This window comes from Pezoporus wallicus, unplaced genomic scaffold, assembly GCF_028554395.1.
Source record: "Pezoporus wallicus isolate ANWC-B61680 ecotype Strahan unplaced genomic scaffold, APGP_CSIRO_Pwel_v1 contig_2132, whole genome shotgun sequence".
Taxonomy (NCBI): Eukaryota; Metazoa; Chordata; class Aves; order Psittaciformes; family Psittacidae; genus Pezoporus; species Pezoporus wallicus.
This window is the reverse complement of record NW_026637551.1, coordinates 3020672-3033753: the sequence shown is the minus strand read 5'-3', so window position 1 is coordinate 3033753 and position 13082 is coordinate 3020672. Positions and strand designations below refer to the sequence as shown.

The window sequence follows — 13082 nt, the reverse complement described above, 5'->3', positions numbered from 1 at the left end:
CTAAAATTCAACAGTGAGCCAGCCATGAACAGTAGGCCCTTGCTGCACGAGAAGATTTGCATCTTTTGCCTTCTGCCCTAACTTGAATATTGAAATAATTTCTCATTTTACTCCACAAGGTAAATCACTGTATGGTCCTTGTTCAGAAGTGATTATTTAATCCAAACCTGGCCCCAGTCTGACATGGCCCTTGAACCTCTCTGCCAGCTGGCTGCCTGTACATGCACTATCTCCTGCTTCCCCTTGCAAATCCCAGGATGTTTAGTCCCAACGTTATTTTCTTTTGTTAACCTGTACTCTAATCAAATGCATTTCTCTTGCCAGCAGTTCCTGCCAGTGCTAGATCACAACAGAGATAAGAATTGTCTGGCTCACTCTAGAGCAAAGCACTGCATAACTCAGCATACAATTTTGAGATCTATGTTATGACTTTTTGGACAACTGGTGGTCAAAATCCTAATCTGAGCAGTAACTGCTCACAGGAACCCAGTCTGTACCACTTCTTAATCAGCCAGCAGTATCCCCAGCCACCAGCACAAAGGAAAAAAGATAACCAGACAGTCTCTTCCGGCAGCAGCCCTTAATCAAAGCTTGTCAGCCCTAGTAGTACAAAAGACAGTAGCAATACAAATCCAATCCTAATTCAAATACCTCTGACAGCCTCCAGAGAAACATTTATCCAGTCCAACCCTGTGCATCCTTGATGCAAAGCTGTTGGCCCATGAAGATCCTATGAACAAACCTTCATCATGATATAAGGGATTGAAAATCAACATAAACCTAATTTAGTCTAGTCTATATCTAGGCCAACAGTGGCTTTTCCTCCAAATCAACCCCAAGTCTGTTCAACACCCTTTTCTAAACCTTCCATTAAATCCACTGGTCTTTGCTGACTCACACCTCAGCCACAGGGCAAGGGCCCTAGCTATGCAAAAAGCACAGCATGTAAAGCAAAACCTAACAGGCTGTGCTTTGCCAGCCCTAACCCTTCCCTGGCAATTCCTATCAGCTGTTTCAGTAAGACTGTTAAGTCATTCATATTTGCAGTGCTAATTGCTTTAAACAGTCAACCAGTGCTGACTGTTGCATTACATTATCCAGTATAGACCCAGCTGACAGTACTGATTCATCCTGTTCGGACGACTGCAAATGTATGCAATGAAACAATTACTCAAGGTTTCTTTACGTTGTGTCTGAAATGGACATTATCGACAGAAGAGACTTTTTAGCACAGGCAGGTGAACATGTGACCTTGTCAACATAACAGATCAGTGGCAGCTCTGCCGATAAAGGACGAAGCCCCCTGTGTGATATTACCGCCTTCTTCTCTAGAGCACAGTGCTAGCCAGAAACATTTCCAAGTGAAACTGACCTTCATTTCGCCAGGATTTCATCAAACATAACATTTTTTTTTTTTGTTAGAAACAAGGTGTTTCTATGTACATGAATCTGAATTTTGTATTAAAACCTCAAACTGGGGAAATACTCAGGATTTAGGAACAAATTTCAAGTGGAATATAAGTTTGCTGGCCTTTTTTTCAGGTAGTCTGCCTTTCAAACATTAAAAGTTTATAATGGGTATATATAATTGTCGAACTATGAATATAAAAACTCCAATCCTTCTTCTGAGATATCTTAATTTTTTTAAATGAGACCTGTTTTACTGAATTGTTTTTTTTCATTTACGTATCTTGTGAAAAGATTGCCAAGAGTTTAGCACATGAGAAATGTACCACTGATTATTACAAAGTCAAGAAATATAGCAATTATACAACTCAGCTCATACAGAAACAGCATGAGGTTTCTTAATGCAATTTTGAAACACTCCATGTCACCAATAAAGAAATTCAAATGTCAAGTCCCACATAGATTTTTCTACTTCTGAATTATGTCCAGGTGTCTAACTTGTCATTTCTGAATAGGAGCATTCAGAGTCAATTGAAAATCATTGTAGCAGTCATTTTCAAGAAAATGATCCTAAAATTAGAGTTTTGCTACACCTACAAATTCGTTTATGTTTGCATAAAAACTGCCTTGTCCCAGGAAATTAAATCTGGACAACCAGAAAGATCCCAATCCATAAGGAAAACTTGCTAATACCACAGAAAAGTCTTTAATTTATTTTTTTTTTTAAAAAGTACTTTACCTTCACAATCTGAAGCCTATAATAAGGATGGAAAGCAGCTGACAAGCCTGACATAACTGAGAGATATTCACGCATTTTGGTTCTCCTGTATTAGTCTTTTTTGTATGTAAACTTCTATATCCAAAAAAATCTAACAAAATATTCAGAAGCTAAAAAATTTAGTTTAAAAACCCCCCACTAAATAGCTTAGAATATCTTTGTTGTATGTTAGTCTGACTTTCAAAATGTGGAAGCACATAACAGAACAAGTAAAATAGTTTATTCTCCACTCAGCAGTGTCTGTTCCACCTGTGCCTAATCCAGCTTGCTTTCTCATATTGGCCATGCAGTCATCACACAAGTAGGGTACTGCCTTTAGTTTAACCAGTAGTTCTTACCTTGCTAGATAGAGAAGGAAATGCAAAGACCAAGGGACAAAGGTTTTTTCCCTGTCATAAAAGATAACAGTAGAAATAACAGGAACACAACCCAACCCTGATGTTACCATTTCAGGGCCACTGGTATACATGACCATCTGTCCCCAGCAGATATGTTCTAATGAACCAGGCTACCTTGCATTCACAGACAGCACAAATAATAAAAAGTGAGCAATTCTGATTACATCTCACTGATGTACATCATCCGTAATATAGCTAGAAGTGGTTTAGGCACTTTGAATTGACCAGCATATGTTTTATTAAGGCATTTTCATTCTGACCTTCAAAGAGAAGGGAATGCATTCTTCAGGCCAGGCTTGTCCTTGTGAACCAGTCCTGATAATGTCTGCTTGCATTTTGTGCTGCTAACTTACCAAGATGGGTAAGGGACAGTCTATAGGGCTCTGCTACTTCCCAAGCAAAACCATTCCAGCCCAGACCAGCTTAATCCAACCCAATGATCTATTGCATTTTCCAGTTTATTGTTCAAACTTGTAGCTGCCATCAGCTCTAGGTTAAACCAAATGTCATCTACCTCTGCTGTCCATAGTGAAAAATGTATGTAGTCCTGGAAATGACTCAGGTTTTACAGTTTTACAGCTGAAATCCTTCAACTTCCTTGGATCTACTGGAAAAGGATTTGTTTTATTGTAATTCCCGAATGTTCAGTTTTGTATGTGTGTTTTCCCACAGAATGTGTGTATTGCTTCCACCAACGTGTTTTATATTACCTGGAAGAACAGAAATGCTTTAATGGGAGGAAACAATTTTATTCTTATTGCCAGTGCAGCACAAAGCAGAACAGCAAAGTCATTCCATTTATTTTTGAGCTTGTGGACCACATTCTCCACTCCCTTACAGTCTTCTGTGCAATAACGCTAGCATAAACCGCAGAAATTATGGGACAAAGACACAGACTTTCTTTCTTTTTACTTGTCACAGATGAAGCAAGCTGCATGTCCCTGATTTCTATGTACCTCAGTAGCATATACAGAAAGTATCTGCCTTTTCTTGTGATGAGTTCATCTTTCCTCTTTGGGGCACATTGGATACGCCTTTCTTGGCATAAACTCAGTCTTTTTTTACCAAGGAGTGTTATCAGATATTTCACTATAAAGAATTTCACATAGAGTTCGAGAGCTAGGCTTTCTGGTAAATGTCAGCTGGAAAATGAAGGTCTAGGAAAATCTCTTTAATCATTCCAATGCATCTTGTTTTACTTTTTGTTGCTGTAAGAGGTCGATGACCAATGGCCCTTACCTTGATAGTGAAGTCTGCAGTGAGAGGCCCAGGTATTCTCAGTATCTCCTTGTCAGGTAACTTCTGGAAGCTGATACTAGAATTCTCCATGAGGAAGGAGCCTGTGGAGCTGAGGCTATTTTCACTCTTCACACCTTGGAGAGTCCTGGTTTCCAAATCTGACAAATGCAAAAAAATTAACTTTATAATCTGTAGTAAGAGCAGAAAAAAGCCCCAACACAAAACAGAGGTGGTAAAGTTTTGCCTCCTAAATTAGTGATAATGCAACTCTTTTGTTCTTTTCCACAATTCATTCACATTCCTATACTTCCATGTTCTCCATCTGCTTTTTGGCTCTGTTCAACCCTTAGTTTCTAGATCCATGTTCATGTTCTCACCAGTAGGTCATGTTTTTACTTTCTTCCAGACATATTAATCTATTCCTAGTTAGGCATATTTGTGGTTATTTAACTCACTCTTAGTAAGTCACTCTCCTATGTGGAGCATGACTCAGACCTTCACCCATGAGTACTGGCTTTGTTAAGTTGCTGTTCCCTCTTTTAGTTCAAAGGTCAGTCACTAACCACGTGTTCTCTGGTAGACCATTAACTGAAAGCAAGACAGCCAGGAAAGAAAATCAGTATGACTGCAGTCCTTTGCTCCTCTCCAGAAGTAGTCTGATCCATTCCAGCAGAAGAGGGAGTGCTAAACCCTTCTGAGCTCTCCCTCTGTATCTCTGCATCCACAGATTCCCAAAACTGGGCATTAATTAAGATACTGCTTTGTGGCAGTTACTTTTGATTGCTAAATCATAAAAAACATATTAAATAATTGATTAAATAGAAATAAACAGCTGGAAAATAGATGTGTTCCATCATCTAGCCAGCCTCCCCACCAACTCCAAATTATGTTATACAGTATGTTCACCAGTGACCGGCTTCTGGTAGTTATTTCAAAATGACAACACATTTCATCATGAAGGATTGCAAAACTAATGCTTTCGCAAGTATCTATGAAATTATGCATAAAATCTCCCACACAGAGAGGAAGCTAAGGCAAAATATTAATTAGATGTGGACATACTATTAATTTGTGATGGAATAATAGTTTCAGAGGCAGTAAGTGGAAAAAACTTTTTTATTAGCACTTATGAAGTTGTTAATTTTGGGGGAAAAGATAATTACAGTAATGAGAGTGTTTTTCAGGATGGCTTATGGGAATTATTTCATGAAGGAAGTTGCTGATGCAGCATGCTAAGAATTTGCTCCATATTAATGAATTCTTTCATTTTCAGTGAGACTAGTAACCTCCCTTGTGATGCACTTGGCCATATACTTATTTCTGGACAAGACTGCATGCATCAGGGATAGAGATGGTTTTAAGACTTGTCTGTATATAATCAGCCTCCTGTTAACTTCTCCCACAGTCAAAGTTCATAGGGCAAAATACTCCCTCCCCCTCAACTTATTTTATCTCATACATATATAAAATCCTTTGATGGGTAAACAGAAAGATTCGTGGAGACATCTGAAACAAGAAAGAGATGTATTTGGAGTTATTAATGTTTACACAGAGCAGTTAATCTAAACCTCAACCAGTGTCTCAGGCAGACCTCACTCATTGAAATCTTTTTGTTGTAAAATGTGATATGGCCTGAGCAAAGACAGCTTTAGATTTATCTCTCCTGCTAAAATCTCATTTCTCTCTAAGCTGTGTTATAGCTCAATTTCACTGAAAAAATAATAAAAGTATGAAATTTTTCTAGCTTCAAGAAAGCATCTATACTGGGAAAGAAGACAGGAGAAAAAGGATGAGTACAAATCATTTACTGGGAAAGTAATAGCAACCATTCTAGAGTAGCTCAGGAATACTCAAAGGGCCACTCAAAAACTGAAGTGCAGGCAGTATTTGAACTTTTAAGAAGAACATTATACATTTTTTTTTCTTAGTTTATAACCTGTAATTTGCTGTTCTTTATTCATAGCCCTAAATCTAAAGAACCATTAAAAGATTATGGTGTGCCCACTGTTTCCTCAACACAAGCAGTGAGCTACAGAACAGGACTGATAAACCTACCCTCATTTTGCCACTCAGTAGAAGCTCTTTGGGTGAAAGAAATCTGGAGAGGGTAGGAATAGTTTGGTGTTTCACCTCCTTGCTGACACTAATGTTTTTATTTATACTGACAAGCTTAAAGGACTCTAACTGGTCTGTACTACAGGAAACTCCTATTACGTTTTGGAAAAGGAAAACAGGAAACCTACTTATCTTACAATAATTTGTGCTTTTAAGAGGTTATGAAGTACAGTTTCTGTCTTTCCTGGCAGTAAATCCCATTTACCAACACTGCAGTGTCCATTTGCTGCTGCTGAAATAAGGAACAGCTTGTGAGCAGCTACTGCATTATAAAGCCAGAGAGAGGGATGCACAGAGTTTCTATTAATGAAATAAATGAATTTGCCTTCAGTTCTCCTGGAGTGTTCTCAAATCCTGCAACCCTTCTCACGAAGAAGAGGCATACACAACTGCAGGGATACAGAGCTCCCTGTCAGACAAAGCAAGCAAGTGTTATATCTACAAAATGATGAGCTAGCAGCACTCATTGGTCTTGACTCTAGCAATAAGCATTATCACTACTAAGGAGCAGGGTTTGTCTTTTGCATGCTGTTTCTGATCAAATTTTTGTGTGTGTATGGTTGCATTTGTGTCCATCTATGAAGTAAGAGTGATTATCAAAACAGAAACATATGTTAAAGTTATGAGCAGCTTGATGGCTAAGCTCAGCTGTAGGGAAGCTTATACTTCACTGTTCTCAATATTTCTTCATTCAGTAGGATATATTTTATTAATTTGTAACAAAACAACTTGGCACCAAGTGAGCCAGCCGAAGGACAAGCAAACAGAAATGACAGAAATTATGTAGGGGCAAACAATTCTGCAATGTTGGCTAAGCTCTGCTCTGAAGAGTGTGTAACACTGGTGTAACTAGGTCCTTGGAGAACTTCTGAGGGCAGGACTCATCCCTGTGTCAAAATCAATGATCTGAGAGAGAGAAATTAGATACCACAGTGAAAACAGAACATTGCGGGTTAGCAAGACTTTCATAAATAAAAGTACACTAACTTCTACTTACATAAATGATCGGGTCCTTTCAGCATGAGGCGAATTTGCCTGCTTCCGTAGGGAATAGCAACCACCGTATCGTCCACTGTGGGAAAACAAAAAATGCATGGAGTAAACAAGCAAAGAAAATCTTATCTGTTTTCAAACCAGCAGTGAAATAGGTACTTGTAAGTCAGTCAAAAGTAAAGCTTTTAGACCAATTAAACAACTCTATGAATTATGAAAGAACATCACAAATCTGTAGAAGAACTCCTTAAATGTGATAAGAACCTTCTACTTGGAAAAACCAAAACCTCTTGGTTTTCTTTATTCCCAACTCCTTCACAATCATTTCTGGATTTCAAACTCAATAGCTGTCTATTTCACCATGGGTTCACTTAAACCTCTTCCATGACTTTTGAATTGATGTTTGTGGTGAAGTAGAGAAGTGTAAGCCTATTCTGATGTTAAACCAGAAGCACCCATTCCTTCATTTGTCTCTTTCCTAGTTGAACACCACAGCTTCTTCACAACCCTGCCCATGCTTTGTGATGATCCCCCACTTCCCTCAGGCATGCCTCCCTCTCACACCTTTTATTTTAATGTTTAGAAGTGCTATAATTCTCCTTCCCTTTCCACACCATTAACAGAAAGTCCCTTGAAAAACAGAAGCCCATTAGACTGTAAACCGGTCTTAGAGAAGGATCTTGCACCTGTGAAGCCCTTGGAAGCTTTGCAACTGGATTTAAACTGAGGTGTGAATTAGAATGTAGGTCACATGCTGCTGTGAAAGTTGGTTTGTTCAGCAATTCTAAAGAGGCAGCAACCTCAGTAATTTCCCAAAGGGAGACAGGAAAGAAAGGTGTGGATAGATGCTAGAAAATGTTCCTAATTCTCTGCCTGGGTTGTGGAGTTAGTGCCCAGAGAACACTGACCTAGACTACCCAGCACGCCTAAGTTTTTCATTCACATTTCCCTATCCTTTTTGCCTTCTTCTCCTATAATTAGAAGTTGGGAAAGAAAAAGTGTGCATGCCTAACAGGAGTTTTTTGGGGGGGAGGTGACAAACATGAGAGGAATGAAGCCCCTTTTACTCTCTGTTCGTTATTGCTGCTCACACCTGCGTCATGTAATGACTGCAAGCAAGAACTATAGCTCTGTTCCCAAAGCAATGCGTTGCTTTGTCAGGTAAGTCTAACTTAACCCCTTAAGAACATATTATCTTTCATCCAAACATATGAGATGGAGCCTTAAGTTTCTGACCAGACCAAACTGGCATAACTGTTCCAGCCTAGCTATATCAGCACTCTCAATTACCAGCAAAATAGTTATTAATGTTGTCATTTTACGTAAAAAATGGAGACAACAGAAAAATTGAAAGCTACAGGAAACTTTGAAAGCTACAGGGACTTCTAAAACCCACATTCATTCATTCATTCAATCCTGTGTCTTGAAAATGTGAACTATAACCCCTTTAAATTTTAAATTCAGTTAAGTGCCATAGGAATTTCTGCCACTTTTATATTGGAGAGCTTTATGAGATAAAATAGCCATACTTTTGTGACCTCTTAATATCCTAGAAGTGAAGGGGTAAATGTAGGCAGTCTGATAAATCTCTGCATGTCAGACGAATTGCATAGAGATGAAGTGCAGGCTCTACTGAGCTTTGTCACCTCTTTCAAAATCTGATTTGAGAGGTTTCCTCAATCTATCCAGAAATTTCAGCATCTCCTAAGACTTCTGTAACATTGGGGCTGAACTCTATTCAGCACACATTCTGCTTATACACATCTTGGATATCACATTAATTGGCCAAGGTAGGCATCCTTCATTCTTACACAAAATTCAAATTTTCTATTTGAAAAGACAATTATTCAAGTCTTACAAAATTCTTTAAATATAATATTGCTATTTTAATGCTTATTTTATTCTGTCAGTCACATACAAGATACCTAGTAGGATTAATACATTTTATCCATTTTGGGGAAAAAAAATCTGTGAGAATGACACATCATTTTGCTGTATAATATATATATCATGTTTATTGGAATGAGAATGGAATAAACAATAACTTCAATTTTTCAAAAAATACTATTTTTTTTTTTACAAGTCTTATTTAAAGACAGTCTCATGTCATTATTATATTTGACTGTCTCTCAGCTATGAGCTCTGTGCTGGAGAGTTGATCACTCCCTGATATATCACAGTTTAAATCATGCAACCTTATATACTATATATTTGTAGGATGTCTCTTCTGCTCCAGGGTGTTGCTGGGACTATATTTCACCTGATTTTGTCATTTCTCTCTATTTGAAATCCTAGCACACTTTGTGCGATATGTAAATCTCAGTGGGATTTATGCTTATCACAGTGCTTCCTGCTTTTACAAGCAGAAGCAGTAGGGACTGAAGGATGATTTCCTGAGGTTAACAGTGATAAGAAAGAGACATTTCCTGCGAAGAGACATGTGGAATTAAGCATGGCAATATTTAGTCACAGCTCCTTCCAACAATAAGCAGACAGGCAGATTGTGGAGCAGCTGTGTGATGCACTCTGAAGAAAAGGCACAAAGTGTATTAATGGGTTGTTGGTTTCTCTCAAGGGGATGCACAGGGTGGTGAGGGAGAGTCCCAAATAACTGAAAGACCAGTGGCCCAGGGCTGTGAAGTAAGTGCAAGAATTAAGGTAAAGGTTATATATCAGGTACATATACCAGATTCCCATGAGAGATGTTTCTTCTGGTTTTGGATTTTGAATATGGATGTTGTATTAATAGTCTGTCAGTTTTCATGGTGAGAAATGGATTTGTTTCTATTTCCCCATTACTACTGATATTCAACTGAAATCTGGAACTGCATCTAGTTTTGAAAACCATAGCAATCTGATTACTAATCAGATAAATATTCTGTCTCAGCATAGCAATTTCTATAATTCTCTTTCAAATGTAATTTACTTCAGCAGCAGATGTCAATCCTTTTTTTAATGAAATACTATCTTTTCACAAGGTGATCAGCAGACTTCACCAACCACTTGTGGGATAAACTCTCCAGCTCCCTGGTGAATACAGAGAAACATGTTTAAATATAGCTGATCTCCATAGGGAGATACATACACTCTTTCCAAAATGCGATATGAAAAAAAAGGAAAGAATTGCTTTTTTGCAGACTTAAAAAGATTGAAACACCCAAGCTTAGAACGAAGAGAAAAGGATATTTCTGAGTTTTTAATTTTTTAATTTATTTTTTTAATAGAAACAAGAACATAGACACAGATGCTTCCTTTTTCACAAAAATGCAGGAGAAAATTCAATATTACGTTGCCTCCTGCCCTGTTATGCTTCTCTTTCTGAGGCCGCTGGAAGAGTTATATACCCTTATAAATACTGAAGAAGCTGTTCCCATAGCAAGTGTTAAGTGTTTAAAAGCTCTATGAATTTCTTTCTAGTAATATCCTTCTCGTATGCTCCTATCCTTCTCACATAAACAGCATGGAGAAGTGAACTGGATAATGCCACCAAGAGAAAATTAATTGAGTTTGATGAGCTCAGCCCTGTATCTGGGGTGGTTTTGAGATGCAAACAACTTAGAAACTATTGGGAAAGCACTGGAATAAAGGTCACTGTCCAGTTTCCTTCACATAGTGCTCAAACTTGAATGCGTGCTCTGTTAGGCAAACAAAAATTCCAAGTGAGTCCACAGAACACCTCCACTGATATTTGGTCATTGCTGCACATGTTCCTTCTGATTTATGTTCCATGGCAGTCTGGCTCACATAGACTTTTAATACCTTGTTCACACCATGGACAAAATATGACATTAATTCTTGAGAAATGAGGATTATTTTGTAGAGATAGCTGGGAATTAAGCTATAGACTAGCCAAACATAAACCAGTCATTCCAGAAAGTATATCGGGCTCTGATCCCAGATATGCTAATGTAGGTACATTTACAGTGACAACTTAGCAAGATGCTGACACAGAAGAAGTGCCGAAGTGACAGATATTTAAACAACCCTGGGGAAGATTAACACTGAAAATAAACACAGAGTAGATTTTTAAAAGCTTTTCGAAATGTAAAATCTCAAATTTTCACAGCATGTATATAAACTATTCTGTGATTCTATAAACTGTTTGGAAGCAAAACACACAAAGAGTTCATATTAATTCATACATGTGAAGGAGATCCATAAGTGTGCCTTTAAAACTGTAAAAAGCCAATTTAAAGGAGCGCTTACTTTTGGTATATTTGAAATTTATACTGTGTTGCCTAACTACATGCATGTCTGGAGCAGGAGAGAGAATAATGCCACGTAGTTTATACAGAGTGCATACAAAATCTGATTAGCTACTTCAGTTCTGTATTATTATTATTGGCACGCAAATATGTTTAAGCAATCCATTCTCTGACATTTTTTCACATTTGTCTCACTCTAATAATATGCTTTCTGCCATCTGCTCTTCTACCTATATACCATTCTACCTATATGACATTAATAGCAAATCATTCAATATAGAGACTATATTTCACTGAAATTTTAGTACTGTGTATAATATTTAGTGTCTTTATCCTCAGTAGAGGAGAGAGTAGCACCTTTTTACCACAAAGCAACTGAAAAGCAATGAATTATTCTTATAGGAAGATATATTTGCCAAGAAAGTTCACAAATACTGTGATCTCTCAAGCAGCCTGGAGAGTTCTGAATCAATTCACATTGCAGAAACAGTAACAATGAGGCAAAATTCCATTCCTACATCTTTGTGAAATAATTCCTTTTCCCTCTAATGTGCAGTTCTGCCTCAGCAATGGAACTCTTATGAGAGTTATCCCTCCCTTCCTTCTTCCCTCCCTGCCTCTCTGCCTCCCTCCCTCCCTCTCTCCTTCCTTCCACCCTTCCTTCCTATCTTTTTACCCTTCCTTCAAATTGCTCAAACATGCCCCAGCTCTCTTCCCAAAACTACAGCTCCATCTGTGGTGCTGTAACCAAGGTAAAAGCCTGCCTGGCGTCCAGGATACACTAACCCTGTCACTGGGGCACACTAATGTTCTTTACCACCCTGAGCCGAAGCTGTCTCAGTGTGCAGGTAAAGCCCATATCTGTCTGTACCTGCCCATGTAGCCACCTCCTGACGACTCAGGCACCTCAGTCCACCCCATGACTGAGTCAGTACACTCAGCATCCAACAGGCATGGTGTGGGCATAGGTCTGGGAGTGAATACTCTGCCATGGTGGCAGCACCATCCCCCCAGGGTGCCCCTCTGCCACAGAGTGGCATAAACCACTGTTCAGAGCAGTCTTGACTGTGTTCTCTATGCCTAGCCAGCTGTACAGCCAGACAAGAATGAGTAGAGGCAGCTCTTCTCATTCCACAGCTCCTTGCAAGCAACTAGCTAACAGAGATGGGAAATTTATTGGTGGCACCTTCCCATAATCCTCTGTCCACCCTCACAGCCAGAGCTGTAGTCTGAGCAAGCCTAATTTAACCCACAAGAGAAGAATCTGTGGGGACAATCAGACTGACCATGACCATGCAACCGCCTGAGAAAGAGTGAAGTGTAGCTTGCAAGAAATGCGTATTTCATTAAGAGGGGAAGATGGCACTTGACCAGAAGGGACAGCTTACGTTTATTTGCTGAGAGCTGGGACTTATACTGGCCTCGAACGAGCCGGCAGGTGGTCCCATCACCATTGCAGACCCCACAGTTGTCTTCTTTGACAGCACTTCCAAGCTGGTGGTCACAGCCAACGATCTGGCAAGAAAGAAAGATGTGCAGTTCAACGTGAGCACCTACTGACTGACTGCTCGATCCATCTCTGCGACTAATTGCCACCAAACTTCTCTCTAGGCATCTCTAGATGGCTGTAAAGTGCCTTTGCAATGAGAGGCTGAGCAAATCTGGCTGTGAGTTTGAACTGAATTTAGATGTGAGATAGCGAGCAGGTTAGTACTCAATGGCTTTTGCAGTCCAGAGAAAGAAAAGAGTATAGTTGGAGATTGTTTTTTAGGGCATTGTGAACATTTATTGGACAGACACCAAAAAAAAAAAAAAATCACTTATTATAGTTTCAAAAAGAAAAATGCTTGAGATAAATAACAGAGATACGGAGCAGACAGATAAAGAGCAGCACAGATAAATGGCAACATGGCTGAGATCTCAGTGAAATTTTACCTGCTTTGCAGT

The 13082-nt window shown here is 38.9% G+C and overlaps 1 protein-coding gene across 1 annotated transcript in view; it reads right to left on the bottom strand.

The window, feature by feature from the left end:
- Positions 1–13082, bottom strand: part of ADAMTSL1 (ADAMTS like 1) — a 166632-nt gene that overhangs the window by 109774 nt on the left and 43776 nt on the right. The window contains exons 5-7 of the mRNA XM_057406301.1: positions 12524–12650; positions 6935–7009; positions 3823–3980 (exon numbers count right to left, since the gene is read on the bottom strand). Of these exons, the coding sequence (XP_057262284.1) occupies positions 3823–3980; positions 6935–7009; positions 12524–12650 (360 nt within the window). The remainder of the gene's footprint in view (positions 1–3822; positions 3981–6934; positions 7010–12523; positions 12651–13082) is intronic.